At 38.1% G+C, this 25,618-nt stretch overlaps 1 protein-coding gene across 2 annotated transcripts in view; it reads right to left on the reverse strand.

Annotated features, from left to right (window-relative positions):
• MTA3 (metastasis associated 1 family member 3) overlaps positions 1–25,618 on the reverse strand; it is a 161,751-nt gene that overhangs the window by 91,815 nt on the left and 44,318 nt on the right. For both annotated transcript variants that reach the window (XM_045828495.1, XM_045828494.1), the window contains exon 4: positions 15,278–15,404. In XM_045828495.1, coding sequence (XP_045684451.1) covers positions 15,278–15,404 — 127 coding nt within the window. The remainder of the gene's footprint in view (positions 1–15,277; positions 15,405–25,618) is intronic.

Genomic DNA, 25,618 nt, shown 5'->3' on the forward strand with positions numbered 1-25,618 from the left:
TTATACAGCACCGCATCCATTAACTACACTGCAATGAAATGAAATTACAAGGTCCAACATACTTTCAGAAAACTGTATCTCTCAACAGCAGTACTGTAAAACAGGACAGAAGGAAAGATTCAAAATTCTGAAGGTAATTATTTCTAAACCAGAGTTATATGCCTAAACAAATCACCATCCAACTGCGAAAAAGATTTTTGGATAAGCAAGGGCTAAAAACTTTTTACATTTTAGAAGACTAATGAAAAGGAAAAGGCAAAACAATTATTATATTCTAAGGAAAACAAAAGGTTGTACAAGAAAGAATATGTAAGGAATATTTAAATGGCCATAAAATACAAAGACTGATCATTAAGTTAAATAAAAGTTGTGATACGTTGGAAACACAAGGGAAAGAGAAGGGAAGGAGGAGAAAGTAAAGAGAGATTTTTATAACTGAACAATAGAAGCAGTGTACATGCAGAAGCCACTGTCAGAGAAGTGAAAACGACTGCAGAGGGGACACCAGGCATATGACCAATACTACTAAATGCTATACACATACATTTGACTGTAAAAACAACACAATTTAAATTTAGCCCTGGCCAGATAGCTTCGTTGGTCAGTGAGTCATCTCAATACGCCAAAGCTGTAGGTTTGATCCCCTGTCACGGCACATTCAAGAATCAACTAGTGAATGCATGAATAGGTGGAACAACAAATCGATGTTTCTCCCTCTCTCAAATCAATCAATAATTTTTTTAAAAACTTTATAAAATGTAAAGTAACGGGTGATTCTAATTAGATAAAGTACACAAATCTGTATGACTACTATATGTACACATATACACATATATACTAAGGGAGCAAGGTTTTCTCAACCTTAGCACTACTGCCATTTGGGGCCAGATAATTCCTTGTTGTGAGGGCTGTCCTGGGCAGGCAGGTTATTTAAGTAGCATCCCTGGCCTCTATCCATCCACCCTACTGAATGACAGCAGCATCCTCACACCTGGCTGTGACTACCAGACCGTCCAGACATTGCCAAGTGTCCCCCAGGAGACAAAACTGTCCCTGGTTAAAAAACACTGCACTACATTAGAGTTGTTGAATCATTTTTTAGCTGTATCTTAGTAACAAACATTTAAGGACATGTTAATGTCCCCTATGTTAATTGAAATAATATGATTTTATGAATCAGTTTATAGATTACAAAAAGGAGAAGAAGGACAGAGAAAAAAGGAACCTGGAAACCTTTAAGTATTTCTGTTCAAAGATATATTTTCTATTGTTAATATTGCTTTAACAGATGTTAAGAAATAAAAATGAAAGTAGGACCAAAACACAAACAAACACAAAATGGACCATCTGTTTGAGTAGGTAAGGTAGAGGAATAAAAAGCCAAAAAGAGAAGTTTAGACTTAATGTGGATTTTGTGAAGAAAAATGACAAGTAGTGTTTTGTAAAGATCACTCCGTCTGTGTATGTGAACAGTACCGAAGTTAGATTAAGACTTTAATCCATGGCTCTGAAGAGCTGATGAAAATATGGAGGAAACTGTCAATGAGTAATTCAAAGGTGGGGGAACCCTTCTCTTAGTACCACTTCTCCTTTTCACAGCTCAGAGAAACGGAAATGTCCAAAGGTAGTGGGCACGCACTAGGAAGTGCCCCTTCTCCAGAACAGGGTGACAATTTGTTTTGACTGCCGGGAAAATCACAGGAACTCACAGGCACTTCCACCACTGCGTGGAATACCAGTACTAGGAACAATATGCAGTGTATACATTGACCGAGCCCAGGGCTTTCCTGCATTGTGGTTTTGGTTGGAAAAGGACACTTCAACCCACAGGGGACAAACTGATCATTTCAAGGGAAAGATTACATAGAATAAACAACATTTTTTAAGTGTGTTATAAACATCTACACTTTAAAATGTTAAAATGTGGTATGATTTTTTTCCCACTTACTGTATTTTCCCTCTAGTTCACCCACTAGCAATCCTATGAGTCAAAGCACAATAATTACCATATTTTTCAGACTAGAAGACCCACTTTCTCTGCCTGTCTCCCCGCCCCCCGAAATTTGGGGAGAATAATGGTTGTTAGTGCTGCTGTTGAGTTCTGTTTACATTTATATTGGTGAAATATTGTGTTCTTTATGTTATTAAATATTTTACCACATTTTTTGCTTCAAAAAAATTTTTCCCTATTTTCCTCCTCTAAAACCCAGGTGCATCTTATGGTCCCAAAAATGTGGTAACTTCCTTACATTGAATTCATTTTGTAAGTAGTACTAGTTATAGTCATCAATAGTGCCTAACAGCGCTAATTCAAATTTTGTTTACAAACACCAAGACAATTTTTTAAACCTAACATCTCAAAAATATTGGCATAATAAAATTTGGGAAGAAAACTGCCTTTATAACACTTTCTATTCCAAATCATTTCCTTTAACATTAGTAGCCAACTGAAGTAGTAGCCTGTAACAGACTACTAATTAGTAGCCAATTAGAGACTACTAATTTAAGTGAATCTCTTTTATTACATACGTACTTAAATAAGTTAGCATTTTTCAATCAACTTAAGTCTTTTTAAAAAATTGTTTTCACTGAAGAAAACAAAAACAGGTCTCAACAAACACATCATAAACTAATTCCACAAATTGCAAAGCCTTTCAGTTGAATCTTCCTGCTCAGACCAATACAGAACCATGAACAAATACAAAATCCAGAAAGCATAATTAGGGCATTTTCATATATTTTCTTTGGTATAATTTAGTTTGTACATATCCTCACAATCACACATATGTGAAAGGACCCAGGTAAAAGTTTATTATTTTTCACAGCAAAAGACTAAAATGAACCAAGTATTCATCAATTATGATTAAATCAGAAATGCAAAAAAAAGAAAAGAAAAGAAAAAAGAAAAGAAAAGGAAGGAAGGAAGGGAGGGAGGGAGGAAGGAATGAGTGGAGGGAGGGAGTTAAGGAGGGAGGGAGGGAGACAGGGTAAGGCAAAGTAGGTCTACAGTCCTAAGTACATGAAACTATTTATTCTTATATTATTTACTTATTATATTATTTTCCATATGAACAACCGTAAACCTACTTTTTGCCCCAGCCTGTATAAAACAGCCATAGCAAAGAATGAGGCAGATCTCCCAAGACATTTCATTTAAAAAGCACAATATAAAAGTATCAGAATTTACTCAGAGACACAAACATAAACACATCTCGCTGCTTCAATATATGTGAAATAGTATAGTATTCAGCTTCTGAAAGTATACAGAACATTAAAAAGAAACAACAGACCCAAACTGGAGTCACCTCTGATAAACCCACCAAGACTCAATACTTAACCTACCTGCAATTTCAGTCTCTCCTTAGGAGGAGAGTTTTCAATCAATCAGCCTGGAATTCCTGATCAACACTAATGAGGTAATCCAGCTCATAAAAAACCACCTGCCTTCTCCTAATGCAAGGTGACCTTGCCTGTAATAATGTATTTTTAAACTTCTTGTCCCACCCTCCTTCTGCTCATAAAGACCTTCTATTTTATACAGTCCCTCAGAGTTCCCTTCTGTTTGTTAGATGGGATGCTGCCCAATTCATGAATCATTTAATAAAGTCGATTAGATAGATATTCAGATTTACTCAGTTAAATTTTTCTTCTTTAACAATACAAGTCTACAAACATACACACTAGGAAACTACAGAAGTGAGACAGTTTATTGTATGACCCATATTTTAATTTCTGGATCATGTCAATATGTTACATGCCCCCCCAGAAGTTTTATTTTTTTAAAGCGGTGGCATCGAATCAGCTGGCTGTGATCCTGACAACACAAAGAACAGCTCCACCATCCACTGCTTTTGGGCCCCACATCACCCCAAATGTTCATCCAGAACGGGCGTACGGTCCCCAACCACAGTAATTCACAGTAACCCACTACAGCAGTCCAGTCCTACCGAATGCCGTCTAACCACAGCTCTGCAGTCTTTGGAACATCATTTGGTTTTTCTTGTTTTGTTTTTTAAACCCTTATCTTATAGACAAGTATTTTGTTCATTTATTAGTTTCTTACATGTATGACCATCTAAAGAAAAGGTCTACTTTCAAATATTAATTTCTCTAGGTAAAACATGAACCAAATTTTTTTCAAATCAGTTTTTATAAATGGAAAGAAGTGTTTTTTTCAATGCTGAATAACCTAACTATTACAATGCATTTTCAGGACAGTCTGAGAACTCCACCTCACAGACTAACACAAAAAGACAAATCCCAATATTTTAAAGTATTTTTATCCAATGACCTAACTGAAAGGTGTTTAACAGCATTCCAATGGGCAGTGGGAAGATAATACTTTTAGAGTCTCAACAGAATAATGACTTAAATAACTGGCAAAGCCTGTGTGTTCATCTTCTCTTTTCTAGGATGCCTTTAAGATGATGGCAAGAGAATCAGCAACAAAAGAACCTAAATCACTATGAAGAGGGACCCATCAAGAGGGTACATGAGTGATTTCAGAAAATTCTGAAACACAAAGACAGATAAGAGAGACTGAGCAAAGCAAACCAAAGTTCAGAATGAGCCTTTCTATTAGCAGGGAAACAGTAAGACTAGGAACAAGGCAGAAATGTCCACTATACATTAATATTAAATTTGGAATTGGTGGTTTTAGCTAATATAATCGAACGAGATAATGAAGGAACAAAGCCCAAAATATGCATAAAGAGAGCTGATGTTGGGGAAAATGGAATTGATTTACTTAGCAGAGCCCTGAAAAAGTTCCAGTAAGAGCCCCCTGCCTGGTGTGGTTCAGTGCATTGAGTGCCAGCCTGTGAAATGAAAGGCTGCTGATTCGATTACCCAGTCAGGGCATGTGCCTGGGTTGCAGGCCAGGCCCCAAGTTGGGGGCATGTGAGAGGCAATCAATGATGTTTCTCTGGCACATCGATGTTTCTCTCCCTCTCTTCCCATTTCTCTAAAAAATAAATAACTAAATAAAATCTAAAAAACATTAAAAAAAAAGTTCCAGTAAGAACAGGAGGACCTAGAAGAGCCAGCTTTACATCCTAGCTGGAAGTCTACCAGCAAAGTCCGCCCACACAAGGTTGGCCTTTCTATCATTCCTTTGATTTTAAATAAGAACAGACAGCTGTGAATCATCAAATATTTGAAGAGAGACTACAGCACAAAAGACAACAAAAATATCAAAGAACAAACACTGAACCTAGAGGAAACAGAGGTTATTTAAACAAGTTAAAAAATTTTAAAAGATCTGTGTGGATAGTGCATTCATAAAACAAAGATAGGATGTGTGGAAAAGCAACAACATTAAGGAGACAAAAAAGAGCCTCTGAAATGTTAAAGTATGACTGGCAAAAGTAAAATATCAGTGAATAGGCTAGAACATAAGAATCAAAGATTTAGCTCAGAACGAAAAACAGAAAATATAAGGAAAGACAAAGACTGTCAATCCAAGAGATCTAACACACAAGCGGAAATACTAGAAAATGGGGGAGGGGGAATGAAAGAAATACTAGGAAAAAAATTTCCAGCTATAAAGGAAAACAGGTCTACCAGCCCTAGCTGGGTAGCTCAGTTGGTAAGAGCATCACCCTGATATGCCAATGATGCAGGTTCAATCTCTGATCAGGGCACATACAAGAAGGAATCAATGGATGCATAAATAAGTGGAACAACAAATTGATGCTTCTCTCCCTCTCTCTCTAAAAAAAGTCAATAAATTAAAAATGTTAAATTGCCTACCAAATATCATCATGACTGACGCATCCCCCAAATTTCAGGATACAATGGGTATGAGAATTCTAAGAAAATTTAAGAGAGGGAAGGAAAACAAGTAATATGCAAAGTATGAAGAATCTATGTGATACAACACTACTGTTCAATGACAATAAATGTCTGAAGACAAAGTTTTGAGGTAAAATAATTTTTAACCCAAAATTCAACAGCAAGCCAAACTATGTATCATGTGACATGTACCAATTAATTTCACTCCAGAACAGTAAAAAACATATCACAAAATGTGTAAAAGAGAGGTTGAGTGTGGTAAGATTGGGACCCTCTAATGTAAGGTATTATACATTAAACCATGAAACTAAAATTAAAAATCAGAACCAAAAAACACAGAAGTCTTCCAACTAGTAACAACTATGAATTAATGTATCTTTAGAAAATAATCATGAAATACCAGTAATATCCTGAAAAGAAATACGTGTATTATCTATCTCCTGATATACAATACCACATACAAAGAAGTTTTGTCTTGAATGTCCCTCTTCCAGGAAGGAAAGAAGGGAGGGAGGGAGGGAGGAAGGGAGGGATGATACTGAAATGTATCCTCTATATCTAATCATCAATTCATGGGAAATACAAGGGAGGGAGGGGCATGGTAGAGGACACTACAGAAATGCAATCAGCAAAATCCAAACAGTAAGAAACAAAATCCTCATTTCATCAACAAAAATTAGCAAGGGGGATAAAAAGAAAGAAAGAGAAAGGGAACCTTCGTTTATTTTCCCAAGTTACTTGGGACCATTTCCTAAAAAGACCACCCTTCCCCTCCCAGACTGCAATGGTGCTGACATCAATAGGAAGTTGTACTATGTATGTGAGTCACTTCTGGCTTTTCTATTATGTTCCACTGGTTTATTCCTCAATGTTCTTACTAAGACCACCCCCTACTCTAATTACTGTAACTATATGAGTGTCTTAATATCTAATGATATCAACTTAACATTTTTGCTCTTCTACATTGACTTTGTCAATGGTTCTCAAACTTTGTCTCAGATTTCTTACATTCCTAAAAATTGTGAACTTCAAAGAACTTTTGCTTCTTGGGGTTTTACCTGCCAATATTTATTTACGCCATTAGAAATTAAAACTGAAAGTGAACTTTAACATTTACTAATTTAAAATAAAAATAAACATTTTATATTAGTAAACATTTATTAATAATTACTCTATTTTCCAAAACAAAAAAAGTTTAATGAGAACAGTGGTGTTATGTTTTTGCAAATCTCTTCAATGACTGGCTTAGGAGACAACTAGATTTTTGCCTAAGTAACAAGTTTATTTCATTTTCAAAAAACATCTACCAAATACCGTATTTTCCCAAGTATAATGCGCACTATTTTGCCCAAATTTTTGATGGAAAAATACAGATGTGCAGTATACATGGGGTAGTGCCTGAAATACCTTTCATCTGCTCTTCTGTAATTATGTGTTACATAAAATCTCTTGCACCATTACATGTTCAAAAATAAATGTTAAAATTCCTTTAATAAGCCCTGGCTGGCATAGCTCAGTGGGTTGAGCGCGGTCTGTGAACCGAAGTGTGGCAGGTTCGATTCCCAGTCAGGGTATATGCCTGGGTTGCAGGCCATGACCCCCAGCAACCACACATTGATGTTTCTCTTTCTCTCTCCCTCCCTTCCCACTCTAAAAATAAATAAATAAAATCTTTTAAAAAAAATTCCTTTAATAATACAAAAAATAAGTGTCTCAATAGAAATGAGTAAAAAATGAATTAAAAATTTAAAACAAAAGATTTTTCCCCCTGAAAGTTTGGGTCAAAAACATGGGTGCACATTATCCATGGGAGAGCACCTAATACACAATGGAGTACAGTGCTCCTGTCTAAATAACCACAGTTTGTCTTTTAAGGGGCACTCTGAGTAAAAACGGTGCTCCATGATAAAGGCAGCGAGTTCAGCTTATGTTTCAAACAATCCCATGAGTCATTTTTTTTTAACGACCATCTCACTTCCATATGGAATGTAAGTGATTTACGCAAACTTCCCACGACATTACACGGAACGCTAAAAAGATGTGTAATCCCTTGAAACAAGGTAGATGATAGCACAAAATTGTCCATGTACTTCACGCTACAGGATTTTGTACCCTGTACATTATAATAAATTTTGTGTGAATTTTTCCTCAATTTTTAAGAAGACATGAAGGATTATAATTCATTACAATTAATAAATTGTACTGTTTTGTCAAGAACGTTCTTTAGTGCCATTTTGTTTCTGTTTCCACTGCAAGTGCACAGAAGTGAAGAATACAGCGCCAAGCGCCTTGACCAGCGCTAAGGTGCCGCAGTTTATCCACCACTGCTTGTGCACCAAAATGCTTTTTGGTTTTGCAAAATCAATACAGGGAAAGGGCAAATAATCTTAATATTGTTTTGAAAATAGTTTTGCCCTCACAAGGCCCAGAAAGGGACGGGGGCGGGGGGGGAGACACACCCCAGAGTACAGGAACCATGTTTTGAAAATGCCTTATTTTCGCCTCTTTTGAACTTTTCCATTCACATGCAATCAGCCTAATTTGCAGACAGTTTCACTTCACACACACACACACACACAATCTCACTGAGTTTTTCTTTAGAATTATATTGAATTTGGAACAACATGGGAAAAACTGACATACTGTCATGCATTTACTCATCCTGCATTTATTTCAGTCTTTAAATCCTTAAGCAATACTTGTAGTTTCTAGATAGAGTGTTTACACATCTTTCCCCTTTTTTTACACCTCTTTCTTCAGATTTATTTCTAGGCGTTTGCTGTTTTTGATGATACTGTAAGTGGTATCTTTTTAAACGTGGTTTTCTAACAAATCCTATATAACATATACATAAAATCAACTTAAATGTGAAAGGTGAAACAGTAAAACTTTAAGAAAACAGACTCTCTTCATAATCGTAAGAAATCTTTGCCTGTTCCAAAGAGCGACATTCGGATTCATTTCTGAGTTAGCCCTCTTTCTTTATGTAACTGTCCTCCCCTCCTCCTGCTGTTCCATCATTCACTTTCCAACCATACTCCTCACATATTTAAAAACACACTAACCAACCTAGAAAGAGCAAAGGTGACAACAGCAGCACAGAATATGCATTAGTCAGCAACGGGGGACACTACACACGAATGACATAGCTCCTCTGTCATTCCAACTGGACTCCAGCAACGTGCGGCCAAAATCCAACAAACGTACATAAGATTAGAAGGGAAAACGCATTAACAATACACCAGAATGTACGTGCTGCTGGGCTGAGGAATTTTAGGGATGTGAGTGTGTGTGTGAAAGAGAAATAGAGAAGGGGGTGAGGTCCTCTGAATTTTTCACAATTCAACAATAAATTATAATCCTTTGGTTATCAAAATATCAACAATAAAAATTTATTTCAAAATCCAGTGATAATGAGAACAGCAAATGGCATATTTTAACATACTATGGTGGGAATATAAACTGACAGAATAATTTTTTAAGAAAATTTAGCATTAGGCAATAAAAATACTTGAAAAATATACCCTTACATTAGAAACAGATCTGCTATCAAATGGCAATAGCTAATGTGACCCTCTACCACTACCAGCGAAGGAAGCATGAGGAGTTTTCGGCAATCTCCACCTACCGTCTTCATCAGGACCCGCCATATCGTCGGGCCGAAAAGGGATAAAAATGAACACAGAATGGCCTTTTCCCTCCTTAGGTCCAAATTTTTAAATAACACTTTTTCCATTATATACTTAAAGTGTTTTTTCATTTCAAAGCACTAGAAATATAGAAAAGCAAAGGATGAAAGCTGCTTGTATTTTCTGATATTAAAACAATTTAAAATCCATCAAATACCAAGTTCCTATCCACATCTGTGATGCAGACACATACTTAGTCATGAAAATCACCTTATTTATTCACAAAATATGAACCATTCACTGAAAAAATAAACAAGTCAGTACACGTGTTTCCCCACACTCACGTGAAAACTTCTGTTAGACCAAATCTGAGAAGGGCAGCTGCTGAGCCACGTGGCACACTCACTGCGACCTCCCATTTCTGACGACACCGACACCCAAATGTAAGAGAGCGAGCACACTCCCCGCCCAGCACTGCTTGTTGGCTAGAAGCTTCTCCAGGCCTCCCTTTCTCAAGGTGCTATGTACTGCTCATAAATTCTTTTGGTGTGTGACGATGAAGGCTGGGCAAAAGTAGATTTACAGTGGTTCGTATGGAAAATAAGACAATAACTAGTAAATGATGCAAGAATAAACTCTGTGTTCTGTGTACTCACAACTGCAAACCTACTTTTGCCCCTTTGACCACCCATGTATGTACTGAGTTGGCCAAAAAGTCTGCATGGTTTTTTCAGTAAAATATAAGACACATTTTTCATTTTCACCAGTAACTTTACTGATTTGGATATTTTGAGTATGTCAACTATCTCCCATGTGGTATAACATCGACTGTTCTCCATTAATGTTTCAATTTGATTGCTATCAACTTCAACTGACCGTCTACTTGACCCTGGAGCATCATCCAGCGAGAAAACTCTAGCAGGAAACTTGGCAAGCCACTTGACACCCTGCACAAATCTTTTTTGGCATTTCAATTGCATTTTTACCTTTCTTGAAATAGTAAAACATAATATGCCAAAAATGTTCCATGTTGTCTTTCATCTTCAATACTGAAATGGCTAAACAAAAATTCACCAATTTGGTAAGTTTTTTTTAAATGCACACTGATATGACAGTTGTCACAATACAATCTAACAAAATTGTTTCAAGTTAATGCAGTTAAAGACAACTTAGCGATACTAGAGCCACCATACGGAAGAAAACCAAAGGAACTTTTTGGCCAACCCAACGTATAAGAAAAGATTTCCTATCCTCTAACTAGGCCTCCTGATAAAAGCCTATTTATTATCTGAAAAAGTCACTCCCCTCAGAGGCCTGAGCCAATATCCAAATCTTTAATTCTCATAAAAGAAAAAGGAACACAATCTAAAAATTCATTTAATGTCAGTGGTAACTGAGAAGAGATTATTCTATTATCTGTTGATGATTTTCATTTCCTTAAAGAACACAAATAAAATTAAATGGAAAGTATACAAGCTTCAAATTCTAGACTGGCTGTTGTTTACTATGTTCCACAGCAGTCATGACAAAAGGGAAAAAAAGATACCAACCTTCAAGAATCTTGCACTCTTAAGACAACGTCTGACTAGAACAATCTAGACAAATATTACATAAGCCCCAGGATTTGTATCAGCTGCTCGAGATACTTTTTCAACTGAATTAAGAAAGCGCCTCATTTTGGAGGCAAGGAAATCACGTTAAAAGCAACACAGAATCACTTAACCAATGCAAGTTCCTACGAATAGTGGTTACAGCCAGTCTTCTACAGAGCAATGAGGGTGACCTCTGCATTCTGAAATCCTAACTTAAGAATCGTTTAAAAGGAAAGAATGGACAGTTTTCTCGGAAGTACTCTGCCATTAATAAGAGACTGAACATGGTGTGTACCTATTGTACTGCAGACAACTAATTTAGGTTCTGGAATGGCTTCTCCAGCCTCTTTTTCTTTTTTTAATCCTCAAGCAAGGACTTTTTTTTTTTTCCCCAGTGCTTTTAGAGAGACAGGGAGAGAGTCAAGGAGAGAAACATTGCTGCAAGAGAGAAACATCCACTGGTTGCTTCCCATATGCGCCCAGACCAGGGAGAGAACCCTCAACCTAGGTATGGGCCCTGATGGTGAATCAGATCTGCTACCTTTCAGTTACGGACAACACCCAACTGAGCCACACGCGCCATGGCTCTGCTCTTTAAAAAAAAAAAAACAACACACAGTCAGGGTAAAGCAATGAGGCAGACAGGATCCTCCTCTGACCAAGCACCAGGACGACCCACACAGGTATGCTGGTTTTTCTACCACCACCAACTCCTTATAACAAGACAGACTCGGACAAGAAACCATTAGGTCCAAAACCCTTACTGAAGGACAAAATGAGGCCAACAGCCAACAGATACCTAAGGAAATGCTTTTAACACACATGGAAGCATAATTTCAGAGGCTGTATGATCCAGGTGCCAAGGTTGGGCAGCAGGAAAGGATTGGTTCTTTTTAAATACGACTAACCAGCTGCACCAGAAGCTGGTAATCATTACACATGCAGTGCTGTAATTAGCAGTTTTTAAAAAGTCAGGCTTTGTGTGTTCAAGATGTGGAAAAATTGACATTGGACCGTATACATGACATGCATAAACTTAGGTACCCAATGCAGTAGGTACTCCCCAGCTGCTGCTATATATCTAGCATTGTAACATTATCTTTTAGTATGCATACTTAACTCAATTTTTCATTTAGTTCTGTCCATTTGACTAGAGCATCTAAGTACAAAAAATTATGTTAAAGAAAAAAAATCAAAGAGCCTATCTATTCAACAAGTTTAAACTTAAACAGCTTTCTTTCTGTGTCTGACACTTTATACCACTTACAGTCATGTAAATCATAATACCGCATTCAATTTCTGAATCTGCCATTTAAAAGCTGTGAATCTGACAAGTTACTTAACCTTTTTGTTCTTCAGTCTCCTTATCCATAAAATGGGGGTTATAACAGGACCTACTTTGTCAAGTCATTGTAAGGATTAAACAAGATACATGTAAAGCAAGTAGAATTACAGTAGGCATAAAGGTTCAATAAATGTTAAATTTTTAAAAGCCAAGTTCTATAAACATGAGCCATATATAAGACTGACTACAGTATTATATATACTTATAACAGGTCCAGCAGCTGGCATAACAATCAATTTTATAGTGCTTTATAATGTATGTAGCACATAATCTATCATTAATGACCTAGGGCACAGTGTTATACTGCCTCTCCCCTTTCTTGCCACCCCCCCAAAAAAAATGTTCCAAAAACATTCTCATTGCTCACGTCCTGTCTACCTCACAAACAAGAGGTGAATCACTAACCCTACCCAGAACTGTCCTGGTCTCTCTCTTCCAGTGGAATCAGAAGGAACAAAGAGTTGCTTTCCTGCTACTTCAAGAAGCTCACAGCATCCAGTATTATCACTCACAAACTGCAACGGACCTCAGGAATGCCTCAGTCAGGTCTTCTCCTATGTTGCACATGGAACAAGGAGATTCTGGGCACGCGATAACGTCCCTGAGAATAAAAAGCCAGCATTCACCAAATCACCCCTCTTTGCTGCCAAGGAACAATGGGGCTTCAGTAATTTCCTCCTGTTGTAGCAGAAATAGATAGGGCATGACTTCAACAGTAGCAAAATGTCAAGACGGCTCCAACGTGCCACTTGTTCTCCATCAGCACAAGGGCTGGTGAGCACAGCTCCTCGCTTTGGCCAGAGACTGCCCCTGACCCCATTCAGCTGTTTAAAGAGAGACAATGTCCCTTTCAGCCTTGTGAGGGGAGCCCCAAATGCCTGTGTCTTCATTGCAATTCAAAAGAACTGCCACCTAATAAACTTCTTGAGTTTACAAAGCTAGGGACCTTGTCTTATTTACCGAGTACTTATTAAAATATCTAATCTAGAATACCCTCAGGAAATGTGTTCAACAGTGTCTGGTCATGTAAACTAGGTAATTGCTATGTTCAATATGAAAGTGTCTTAACTATTATATTTCAATATATCCTCTCAGTCCTTATAAAAGATAAAAAACACATCACCTGTTTTTCCATTCCAAGCAATCTGTGGAAACCAACATTACTTGTAAACAGATTCCAACCTATCAGGAGGTTACATTAAAAATACACTTGTGTGTGAGTTGGATACATTTTAAAAAACATTTGTCAGATTCTTGTTCTGGCAAGATTCCTATAACTGGCCACAATATTTCTTGAGTTTAAAATGAATCTTTATATTCTAGCTTTTTCCAATTAAATAATATATGCACATGGCTCTTTAGCATTAATTACATATATCTTTTAAAAAATTATTAAATGTGTTCTTTTAAAAAATTATAAAATGTTTTCATGTTCTATCTCTTTGAGCAAAAATTAACTTAATCTCTTAATTCCTGAAATACTCTTACTGGTAGGTAAAATGACTGCTTCAAATTACCTGGCCTCACTATCTTTTTCAGTAAGAGGACCTAATTCACACAGTTTATACTAACTGTAGCCAATCTAAACATAGTGTCCCCTAAAAAGCCTCAATAAAGCAATAATAACAGTGTTAACTATTATTATCAATGGGGAATCAGGACATTTCTTAAAAGACCTGGAGAAAAAGGAATTATGGGGTCTTTGTCACGCATTTCCTACCTGGGAAGATCTCTGTCTGCTTTGAAAAGAGAAGTGCACACAAAGGCCCCGAGGGCGAGGTATGGGTGCGCGGGGATGTGTGTGTGACGTGCAAGGACCCAATCGGAGCTCTGGAACTCCCCAAACCCATCTGGTCCCAAAAGGGCAGACTTAAATTCAATACTGACACTGGGGGGCTAAAAAGGAGGAGCAGTCATTGAAATAAACGGTTAATATATTTTATTTATGTATATTAATAGTTTTTAAGAGAACCATGACCAACAGAAAGCTAAACATAAGAAATAAAGATTGTGAACAAGAGTTGAAGGAACTTCTTTCAGCTGAAGGGACAAAAACACTCCATCTCCTCACAACCATCACTCTGGACACATGGTACTCCCTGCTCACGCCCAGGCCCACTTGTCTCCTCTGCCTGAAACACACCCCACAGTGTCTCAAAGGCTAAGTAAACACCACCTCCTTCCGGTGTTTTCCTGACCCTGAGGGTCAGTAACTCCCTGTTTTTTAATTAAAACATTTTGTTACATCTCCAAAATGCACCTATTACAGAGTACACTGAGCAACAGCTCAACTCTATTTACACTTAAATGTTACCACTATCAGCCCCTCACAGAAGGCCACCCTCATTCCTCCACAGGGCCCCAAACTACAAACCAAAGACCGAAGTTTTTCGCTGTTGCATCCTACCATTGCACAGAGTAAATGCAAGTCAGTAACAAAGAATATAAAGTTTCATCCCAGAGGTTCCCAAAAGAAAAACAAAAGGCCATATACTCTACAGGATCAAGAGTCACCTGCATGGGAACCAGATCTTGGGTCCTAGTTCTTAGATTCTAATGACTCTGTAATGTTGTAGGAATCTGAAGAAAACCAGCATTTCCCAAAATGGTCTCTGCCAGACACTTCTCTGCAGGACGCTAGCAGATACCCAAATAAATTGGGTAAGTCTGGATTAAAACAAAGCTAAGTGGTTACTTTACTGAAGAACATTCTCCGGGCTTTGATATACTAATACACACCATAAATTTCTAAGATAAGATTCCATTATGAAGCATTTTAGTAAATTAACTTGGGCAAGATCATGAGCAAAGGCAGGAAAATGCTTCCAAGAAGGTTGTTTCGGGGTTGGTTGGTTGTTTGTTTTCAACTGTCACGATATTGCTGAGTACTTCAAATTAACTTCTACAGAAGTTCTTACCTGATGTGTGTTGCAGGCAGAGATTCATACTGGCGGGACAAAAAGAGTTCCCTATGTTTCAACTGATGTTTCTGTTTATCAGTCAAGTCGGCCTCAACTGTTGTTTCAGATTCTTCCTCAATTTCTTCTACACAAATAAAATTCAAACAATTCATTATTACAAAGCACATTATCTATCTGCATATTAAGATAGATAAAAATCAACCATTCATTCCATATTTTCTTCACACTAATTAATGTTATATTTACATATTCAGCTTTCATTTGAATTACAACCATAAAATTAAGTTACATGGGCTTCAAAGGAAGAGGAATAACTACAATTTAAAAATGGCAGAAGGAACATATATATACATCTCCTCTTCCTCCAGAACACCACACAAAACTGCAATTAAAATATATTAACGTTTCAGTGTTGATGAAACAATGAAGGAGCAATGAAGATTTTCAACCAAAAAAAAAAAAAAAAGCTTTAGACAATGGAAAGTAGATGAGAAGAAGAAAAGTCCACACTGAGCCTAGACCAGGAAGTGACAATCCACAAACCCACGAGCATGCAGGAGACGAAATGCAGAAGACAAGGACACAGAGCATGGCTGGCTTTGCCCTCAAAGACACCAGGTGTTGGGAGAAAGGAGAGGGGTGGGGCCAACACTATAAAACTAGAGGAAAGGGTAAAAAGTCTTATGTGCATCACAGTGACAAGAATATGCTACTGAAAAAGAGAATTATCAGAAAACAAAAAATAGGATAATGCATTTATTTGGAAAAAAAAAACAAATAAAAAACTAATAGAAGGATTACAAGGTAACGCTAAGAAAATCTCCCCTAAATTACAACACTAAGACAAAGAGATAAATAATTAAAAACTCCAAAAGATAAAAAAAAAAAAATGAAAGAACATTCATTAAGTCCAACATCCTAATAATAAAAATCAGGAAGAAACAACACAGAAAACAGATTCTTTACCTCCTAAAGAAATGATTCAAGAAAATTTCTCCTTACTGAGCCAGCTGAATGTCCAGATTGAATTCCCAGCATGATTAATTTTTTAAGTGCTAACCCAAGGTCACAGAAGTTTACGGAAAGGAAACATAGGTCCTGTGCAAAGAAACCAGACTCAGGGAGTCGCATGTGAACAGCAACCCTGCATGCTAGGATGGTAGAGCAACGTCATCCCAGAGGAAAACTGGTCTTCAACCCAGAACTGCATGGTAAACTACCAAGTCTGAAACAGTAAGGACAACCTTTCGTTCATTCAACCAAGATTTCCCAGTATATATCAGGTGTCCAAACAGGCAAACAAGGTGTTAGAGATAAGCAGTGAGCAAAAAGTTTCTAAGAAGACACAATTCCAAGTTTTGCCTTTGGGAAACAGGATTGGGAGGAAGGGATGAAAGAAACAGAAAACCAAGTTTTACATCAGGCTTTTTTTTTCCCCCCTTAAAAAAAAAAAGCACTGTGTTTAACACTCTTTTTAAAGAAAAAAAAATGACCAAATGTCCTTTATAGATATAATCACAAATAATTTCAGATACAAAAATTTTAAAGATATAATGCCTCTTGAGGGCTCACAGACTCTCTGCAACCCTGCCCGGACAAGGCGTGTGTGACTGGGGGACAGCAGGAGCACTGAGGGTCCGCGTGGGAGACAGAAGCGGGGAAGGCGCTTCACGCAGGAAGCAGAGCCCAAGTTCAGGCCTCTGAGGCCTTAATTTTGGGACACTGATTGGCAACACACACACAAAGACAACACATTTCTGTTCTTCACCATTCTTAAAAGTTCTTATTTATGAACCCTGGACCACAAAAAGGTTTTCATCACACATAATCCCCCAGTTGTGGCAGTTCTCCTGAATTGTGCGAGGGTAATGAATGAGCTAAGTGTCAGATCATTTCTACTTTCAGATTTTGAAAGCTCTAAATGGAAAATGAACCTGAAAAACTGATTTCACCTAGCTCAACAAAAAGAATGAAGTGATTTAAAATTCTTAGACTACTCTTTTTAATGAACTACTCAAAGAGAAATACAGCACTAAAAGGGCCATTTACTTGCAAGCCTAATAACATCTTACCAGTAGAGAATAATGAAGTTATTGCTGCATTGACACTATTAGCACAGCAAAGATCACATACAAAATTACACTGTTTACCTAATTAGGATTTGATAAACTGTTCTGTAAAACACAGCTAACTAAATTCTAATTCATACCCTATAGAGCTAAACAGCAACAAGCTCTACAGACAAGAATGGCAACTTTTATTTTTGTACACATCCTCTTGGCACAAAGTGGAAAGGACCCAAGTGCCTGGAGGCCAACCTAACCAAAGATGGAAACCACCCCATAAGCATCTGAAACCCATCTTTAAAAACTTACTAGTTAAATTTCATTTGCATATTTCTATAAATCTGCACTGACTTGTGAACAAGAATGACTCCCATGTCATTCACATCCTAAAAAACATTAAACAGCCATAATGGCAAAAAGCTAGCAAGTAGACAATGAAAATCCTAAAAGACCAAATATGACTATCATCATCAAAAATCACGTACATGGTAACATATTTAATTATAACTTTCTAAAATCATTTACCAAGCTTGATAGAACATCAAATACCTTCCAAAAGTTATTAAACTAGAAGTCCCACAGTATACATAGTGACAGAAGAGGCTGACAGCAAATTATTTACTATAGTTTCCTTACAGTTAGAAAAGTTTCATACACATAGTTTACAAGGAAGAAGACACTGGGGCAAGGAGGGAAAACAGAACACAGAAGAAAACTGTACAAAGGGATTGTATGAAGTTTTAAGGGGCAACATATCATGGTACCTATTGCTGTATGTGCAATATACTGCGTGACGCAGCTCCATAGCGTCACGCACTATAATTTGCAGGCTCCACAAATTTCAAAGTTTTAGACTACAAGATGAGGAAGAAGGCATGGCCAAAAAGCTCACTAAGGCTAATTACCCATGCAGACTGAAAGGGGACAGGACAAGGCCAGCACAAATAATGTCCAAGCAGCAGAGGTCAGAGAAGAAATCAAACTAGCTGAGTAGTCCAGAGCACAAAAGCATCCACCTAGGAGAGCAGTCTCAACAGCAGGTTTCAATTGGGGACTCAGGCAAAGCTTTAGAGATTAGGCACGTGGCATGCATAAACCAGAGGAGGCAACTGATGAATGTAGCAAACTGAACAAGGGACAGAACACAGGGAGGGAGGAGGTGTTACTGACTTGAAACTGGGTGTTTTTCAGGAGATTGGAATCCCATGTATTAGATGGGAGGGGTGGAGCGGGAGCTGGCAGGAGGAGAGTTCTCCACAGGTTATATTCTCAAGCTTCCTAGGTCTCTATCTGAAGGAAATTATCAGCCTACAACGACATTAGCTGGTACCGACCATACAAAAAAGCAGGTGGTTAACAATGTTTACTGATGCATTTAATAACAAGTGCCCAATGTTTGAAGGCATATTACTGACCTGAGGATAGCTTAGTATTGATGCAACTCAAGCCTGCCTGTTAAGGTTGGGGGGAGGGGAGCCCTCAAAAAAAATAAGCAAGTTGAACAAAACTAGAACAATTTTTTATGACAATTTAGAGTGCATGGAACTATCAGAATGAAGAGGAAAAAACAGTTTGACAGTCTAGGGGCAAATGATCAATAAACAAAAAAAAACAAAAATCAATTGTATTTCTACATAACTGATGAACAAGCAATGAACAATCCAAAACAAATTAAGAAAACAATTTCACTTACAATAGCACCAAAAGGAAAAAATTACTTATCTTTAACAAAATATCTTTAACAAAAGACAAATTTTGTATACTAAAAACTATAAAACATTATTAAAAGAAATTAAAGAAGGCCCCAAGAAATGAAAAAATAATGTTCACAGACTGGAAGACTTAGTACTGTTAAGGTGGCAATACTTCCTAAATCGATCTGCAGACCCAATGTGATCCCTACCAAAATTCCACTGCCTTTTTTGTAAACAATGAAGAAGTAATCCTGAAGTTCCTATGAACATGTAAACAACGAAAAATAGCCAAATAAATTTGAAAAACAAAAACAAAAAACAAAGTTAAGAGGACTCCACTTCTAGATTGCAAAGCTTACTCCAAGCTACAACAGCCAAGACTACGTGGACTGGTGTAAGACTAGACACATATATCGATGGGACAGCACTGAGTCCAGAAACAAGCCTGTATATTTACGGTTAATTGATTCTAGACAACAACGCCAAGACAATCCCCCGGGGGAGTGAACAGTCATTTCACCATAAAAATGGTGCTGAAAACAAGTGGATACTCACATGCAAAGAAATAAGTTTTTTGACCCTCACACCATATACGAAAATTAATTCAAACTGAATCAAAAACCTAAATGTAAGAGCTAAACTATAAAACTCTTAAAAGAAGGCACAGGTATAAATCTTCATACCTTAAATTAGGCAATGGTTTCTTCACTGTGGCACCCTAAAGCATAAGCAATCAAATAAAATAGATAAATTGGAATTAATATTAACATTTCTGTGTTTAAAAAAGACACTATCAAGAAACAAAAGAGACATGGAATGGGAGAAAATGCTTACAAATTATGTATCTGATAAGAATCTAATATCCAGAATATACAGAGAAATCATAACTCAAGAACAGAAGGACAACACAATGAAATAATGGGCAAAGGATGAGAACAGACATTTCTCCAAGGTAAGCAAATGACCAGTAAGTACATGAAAGAATGTTCAACATCATTAGTTACTAGGGAAATTCGAGTCAATACTACAAGATATTTCACACCAACCAGAATGACTAGAATAAAAAAGATAATAACAAGCATTTGCAAAATGGAGAAATTGAAACCTTTGTATAAGATCTGTGGAAATGTAAAATGATATAACTGCATTGTGAAACAGTTCAGCAGTTAGTTACTATATGACAGACAAAATTCCCTTGCTAGGTATATATCCAAAGGAAGTGAGAACACACGTCAACACAAAAACTGGTACATGAATATTCATAGCAGCATTATTCATAACAGCCAAAAAGTAAAACCAACCCAAATGTCTTACTGAAAAAAAAAAAAAAGGATATACAAATGCAGTATATCCATACAATAGGGTATTATTCAGCCATAAAGAGGAATGAAGTGTCAATTCACACTTTAGCGTGGATGAATCTTCAGACATACTAAAGAAACACGAATGTGAAAGTTACAAAGAACCACTTATTATAAGATTCCATTTACGTGAAAAGTCTAGAATAGGCAAATCTACAGAGAGAGGGAGAGAGTAAGATTAGTTGTTGCCAGAGGGTAGGTAAAGGGAGAAATGGGGAAATAGCTCATAATGGGTATGGGTTTCTTTTTTGGAGTGAATGTCCTGGAATTAAATGATGATTATGGTTGCACAAATCTGTGAATATACTAAGAACCATGTATTGTATACCTTTTTAAAGGGATGAGTTATGTGGCATGTAAATTATATCAAAAAGGAAAAAGGCAAAACCTGAAAAAAGAGGGTGAGGACAAATGAAATTTGAAAAGTCAAAAGATTGGATGAATTTCAACAGAGCAGCACCCATGGTGGGGGGCAGGGTATTTTAAGACCTCTACAGGATTTCCAGCAAGATGGAGGCATAGGTGGACGCACCGTACCTCCACGCACAACCAAGAGTAGAACAACAACAGAGAGGCAGAATGACACCCAGAACTGACAAAGAATTTATCTCAATGGAAGTCAGACAGCCAAGAAGCTGAAGTAGACCCGTTCATCCAGACCGGTGTTGCGCGTGGGTCACTGGCCAGCAGTGACCACGGAACGCTGTGGATGGCTCGACGATAAACACACAAGAAAAAACATGCACAGAGACAAACTAGTTTCTGTGGAGAAGTAGGGACGAAATGGCCAACCCTTCTAGTGAGGAGCGCGCTGATTTACAGTCCATACCTGCTTTTATTGGGCTCATTTTGCATAATAATTCAGGTAAAGTACAGTACTCATTAGGGGGAAGTAAGGAACTATAGAAAACAAAGAACTCTGCCGGTCTATTGAGTTGGGGGGTCAAAGAGCTGTAAGACTGAGGAATAAAATAACTTCCTCCTAAGACCCTTCTCATTCAACTGAGAGCATTCTAAACAAAGAAGGTTTCACAGTAATTTACATATTCTTTCTTAGGCCTGATCACCCTGGGGAATCCGCACTTCTCAGTACCGAGCTGCACCACCCTGTCATTGTTTCAGGCTTAGGTGGAGCAAGGGAACTAAGGCCACCGAGAGATAAGGAGATTTTCTTCCAGACGCTGAGAACTCAGGCTATGTCAAAGCCGCTGAGAACTCAGGCTATGTCAAAGCCGAGGAGTGAGGGTCCATCACCTCCTTTTGCTGCAGCCCCCCAAGTCCTTCTTTTGGGGGGGCCTCCCAAAGTGATCGTGCCTGTCTTAGGTCGTTCCCCCCGTGGGGAATCTTACCCGTCTTTGGCTAACCGACCAAGCTTTTTGGGGGTTCAGTTATGAATAAAGCAGCAGAAGCAGCATTCCTGCCAGGAAGATAAGCTTTTGTCTCCTTGCTGGCTTACAGTTCCAAGGGCGTTCCCTTAGCCTTAGCTAGGCGGGGGTTTCAGCCTCTGATACCAGTCAGGGCGGTTCCCAACAGACCAGTAGGAGGGGTGGAGAGGAGCAGCCGGGCGTTCGTCCAGGCACACAGAGAACAGGGAGAACTGGGCGCATAAGGCAACCAGGAGCACATAAGGCATCCGGGGTGAGCAAGATCGCAGCGGATGGACCCTGAGTACCCAAGCGGCAGCTGGCGGACCCAGTGAGGCGGTGATTGTGGACCAGGGCGAAGTGCGCAACCCAGGATCCCAAAGAAGGGACTGAGGTCCCAGGAGAACGGAGATACCGCCATTGTTCCCTCCCACCCCCGCCCCTGCCCCCACATACAATGTCACAATCTAGCAACTGGGGTGCCCAGCCCTGGTGAACACCTAAGGCTCCGCCCCTCACTGTAACAGAAGCAACCAGACCAAGAAAAAAAAAGAGAGAGAGAGAGAGAGACATGTCTCAAACAGAAGAACAGATCAGTGCCCCAGGACTCATCCTTTTGAATGACCAAGAGATAGCCAATCTATCAGATGCACAGTTCAAAACACTGGTGACCAGGAAGCTCATAGAATTGGTTGATTTTGGGCGCAAATTAGATGAAAAAATGCAGGTTACCATAAAAGAGATGAAGGAAGATGCACGGAGAACCAATAGTGATAGGAAGGAAACTGGGACTCAAAACAATAGAGTGGACCAGAAGGAAGAAAGAAACAACCAAACAGGAAAGAATGGAGAAATAAGAATTCAGAAAAACGAGGAAAAGCTTAGGAACCTCCAGGACATCTTTAAACATTCCAACATCCAAATTATAGGGGTACCAGAAGGGGAAGAGGAAAAGCAACAGATTGAACACGTATTTGAACAAATAATAAAGGAGAACTTCCCCATTCTGGCAAAGGAAACAGACTTCCAGGAAATCCAGGAAGCTCAGAGAGCCTCAAAGAAGTTGAATCCAAGAAGAAACATACCAAGGCACATCATAATTACATTAGCCAAGGTAAAAACGAAGGAGAGCATCCTAGAAGCAGCAAGAGATAAGGAGACAGTAACCTACAAAGGAGTTCCCATCAGACTGCCAGCTGATTTCTCAAAAGAGACCTTACAGGCAAGAAGGGGCTGGAAAGAAGTATTCCAAGTCATGAAAGACAAGGACCTACATCCCAGATTACTCTATCCAGCAAAGCTTTCATTTAGAATGGAAGGGCAGATAAAGTGCTTCTCAGATAAGGTCAAGTTCAAGGAGTGCATCATCACCAAGCCCTTATTTTATGAAATGTTAAAGGGACTTATCTAAGAAAAGAAGATAAAGAAAAAACATGTATAGTAAAAGGACAGCAAACTCACAATTATTAACAACCACACCTAAAGCAAAACCAAAAGAAACTAAGCAAACAACTAGAACAGGAACGGAACCACAGAAATGGAGATCACATGGAAGGTTAGCAACAGGGGAGTGGGAGGAGGAGAGAGGGGGAAAAGGTACATTAAATAAGTAGCATAGATTGTAGGTTGAAAATAGATAGGGGGAGGGTAAGAATAGTACGGGAAATGTAGAAGCTAAAGAACTTATAAGTATGACACATGGACAAGACTAAAGGGGGGATATGGGTGGGAGAGGGTGTACAGGATGGAGGGAAGTGAAGGGGGGAAAATGGGACAACTGTAATAGCATAATCAATAAAATATATATTTTTAAAAAAAGACCTCTAGTGAATGCCTACAGTCATAGAGGACCAAACTCTATATACTATGTCTTTTCTTCCTATACATACATACCTATGGTGAAGTCCAATTTATAAATTAGGCACAGTAAGCAAAAAACAAAAGTAACTAATTATAAAATAAAGCAATTACAACCATATACTGTAATAAAAGTTATGCGAAGAGGCATTAAGTGAATTCGGGGTTATTTGAATACAAACACTGCGACACAGCTGATCTGATAACCCAGACAGCTGCGGAGTGACTACTGGGCAGGTGGCACACGCAGCGTGGACGCACTGGACAAACGGATGACTCACATCCTGCGCGCGACGGAGCAGGGAGGTGTGAGACTTCAGATTGCATCATGCTACTCAGACCCAAAGGCAATTTAAAATTAACTATTTATTTCTGAAATTTTCCACGTAATATTTCAGACTGTAGTTGACTGCAGGTAACTGAAACTGTGACAGAGAAACCGTGGATAAGAGGGTACTGCTGTACACTCATGTAATGGAATTCTGTTCAGTAGCTGAAAATGCTAAGTGGATCCACACACTAACATGGATAGATCTCAAAACTTGATACTAAGAAAAAAAAAGCTATCTGTAGAAGGATATATATATATCTATATATATATATATATATATATATACACAAGAACATTTTTTAAATGCAAAAACAGTGCTCTATATAGATACACACATAGATAGCAAAATCATGAAAACATGAATGGAAAACCAACCAAAGGTAAGACAGCAATTCACCTATGGGGAAACCAGGAAGGGAATAGGCTTAGGGGGGGATACATACAGCATGATAAGAATCTGAAGCAAATACGTTAAAATATTAAGAGAAGAAAAAGCTGTCTGGTAAGTTCATAATCAGCACTACATTATTCTCTGTTCTGCTCCCTAAAAATACTTTAAAATAAAAAATAAATAGTACCCAACAGAAAGAAAACACTTCTTTTGCCTGTGAACTTTAATCCACATTACGGTTTTCTTCTTTACGGGGACAACCACCACAGTTGGTAATCACTTCTTCACCTCTATCTCCCTTCTCTTCATCTCTATCATCATGACAAAACATAAATTGCAACTGGCATTCTGTGTAACATTAATCAATATCTAAAATATATACAAATAAATATATTTATAAAAATACAAATAAGTTTTAGTTCTGAAGATTGAAAAGAGGGAGGAGAACAGAAAAGTGGCCCATCCTGGGAGATCAAAAATAGAAAACAGCTAAGAGTCTAAAGTTTCTATAAAGAAATGCTTGCGATAAGTGGGGAGAAGATCTGAGTGAATGAAAAGTTAACAGCAGTAAGAAGATCCAATGTAAAGCTGGAAGAAGCCTCTGAGATTTCAGTACCTGACCCATGAGACTTTGGTCAATGGACAGCGGGAGGAATCCGCTCCTCTTTGATACAAAGCATCACCCACACAAGCTTAAGGTACTTGTCACAATGTGCCTTGCACTACCATCCTCTGATTCAGAGTCCCCTGAGAACAAAGATGGGTCCTTTATCTTTGTGCCCATGCTCTTTCACTTGTAAGTAAAAGAGATGTTCAAGCAATGTTCACAGCAGACTAGGTGAGAATTATCAGCTAACACTCAAGTCGGTGGCTGCAAGGATAGACTCACAATGTTACGGCATAAAACACTGCTCAGAGTAACCACCAAAAAGCAACTGTTAAGTGGCTCTCCTTTTCACATTTCATTCTGGCCGCAGTTCTGTGGAGATCTAACACAGGATGGGGGGAGGCTAGGCTTCAGAGTCACACTTGAATTCAAAGTCTAGCACCTCATTGCCTAGTTGAGTGGCCTTGGGCAAATTATGTCTTCTTTGTAATCCTCAGTTTTTTTCACTTATAAAATGTGTACATAATTCCTCCCTCATATGTAAATTGCTTAGGACAATGACTAACAGTGCTAGATAAAAAACTTATTTTTTGTAAGATAAATTTTAGTGTGATTTTTCTTTGGCATTTGGAAAACAATTCCTATCTCTTAAAAACAATGGCTCCTA

Source organism: Phyllostomus hastatus, unplaced genomic scaffold, assembly GCF_019186645.2.
Source record: "Phyllostomus hastatus isolate PE091 unplaced genomic scaffold, TTU_PhHast_1.1 phas_scaffold_78, whole genome shotgun sequence".
NCBI classification, from domain to species: domain Eukaryota; kingdom Metazoa; phylum Chordata; class Mammalia; order Chiroptera; family Phyllostomidae; genus Phyllostomus; species Phyllostomus hastatus.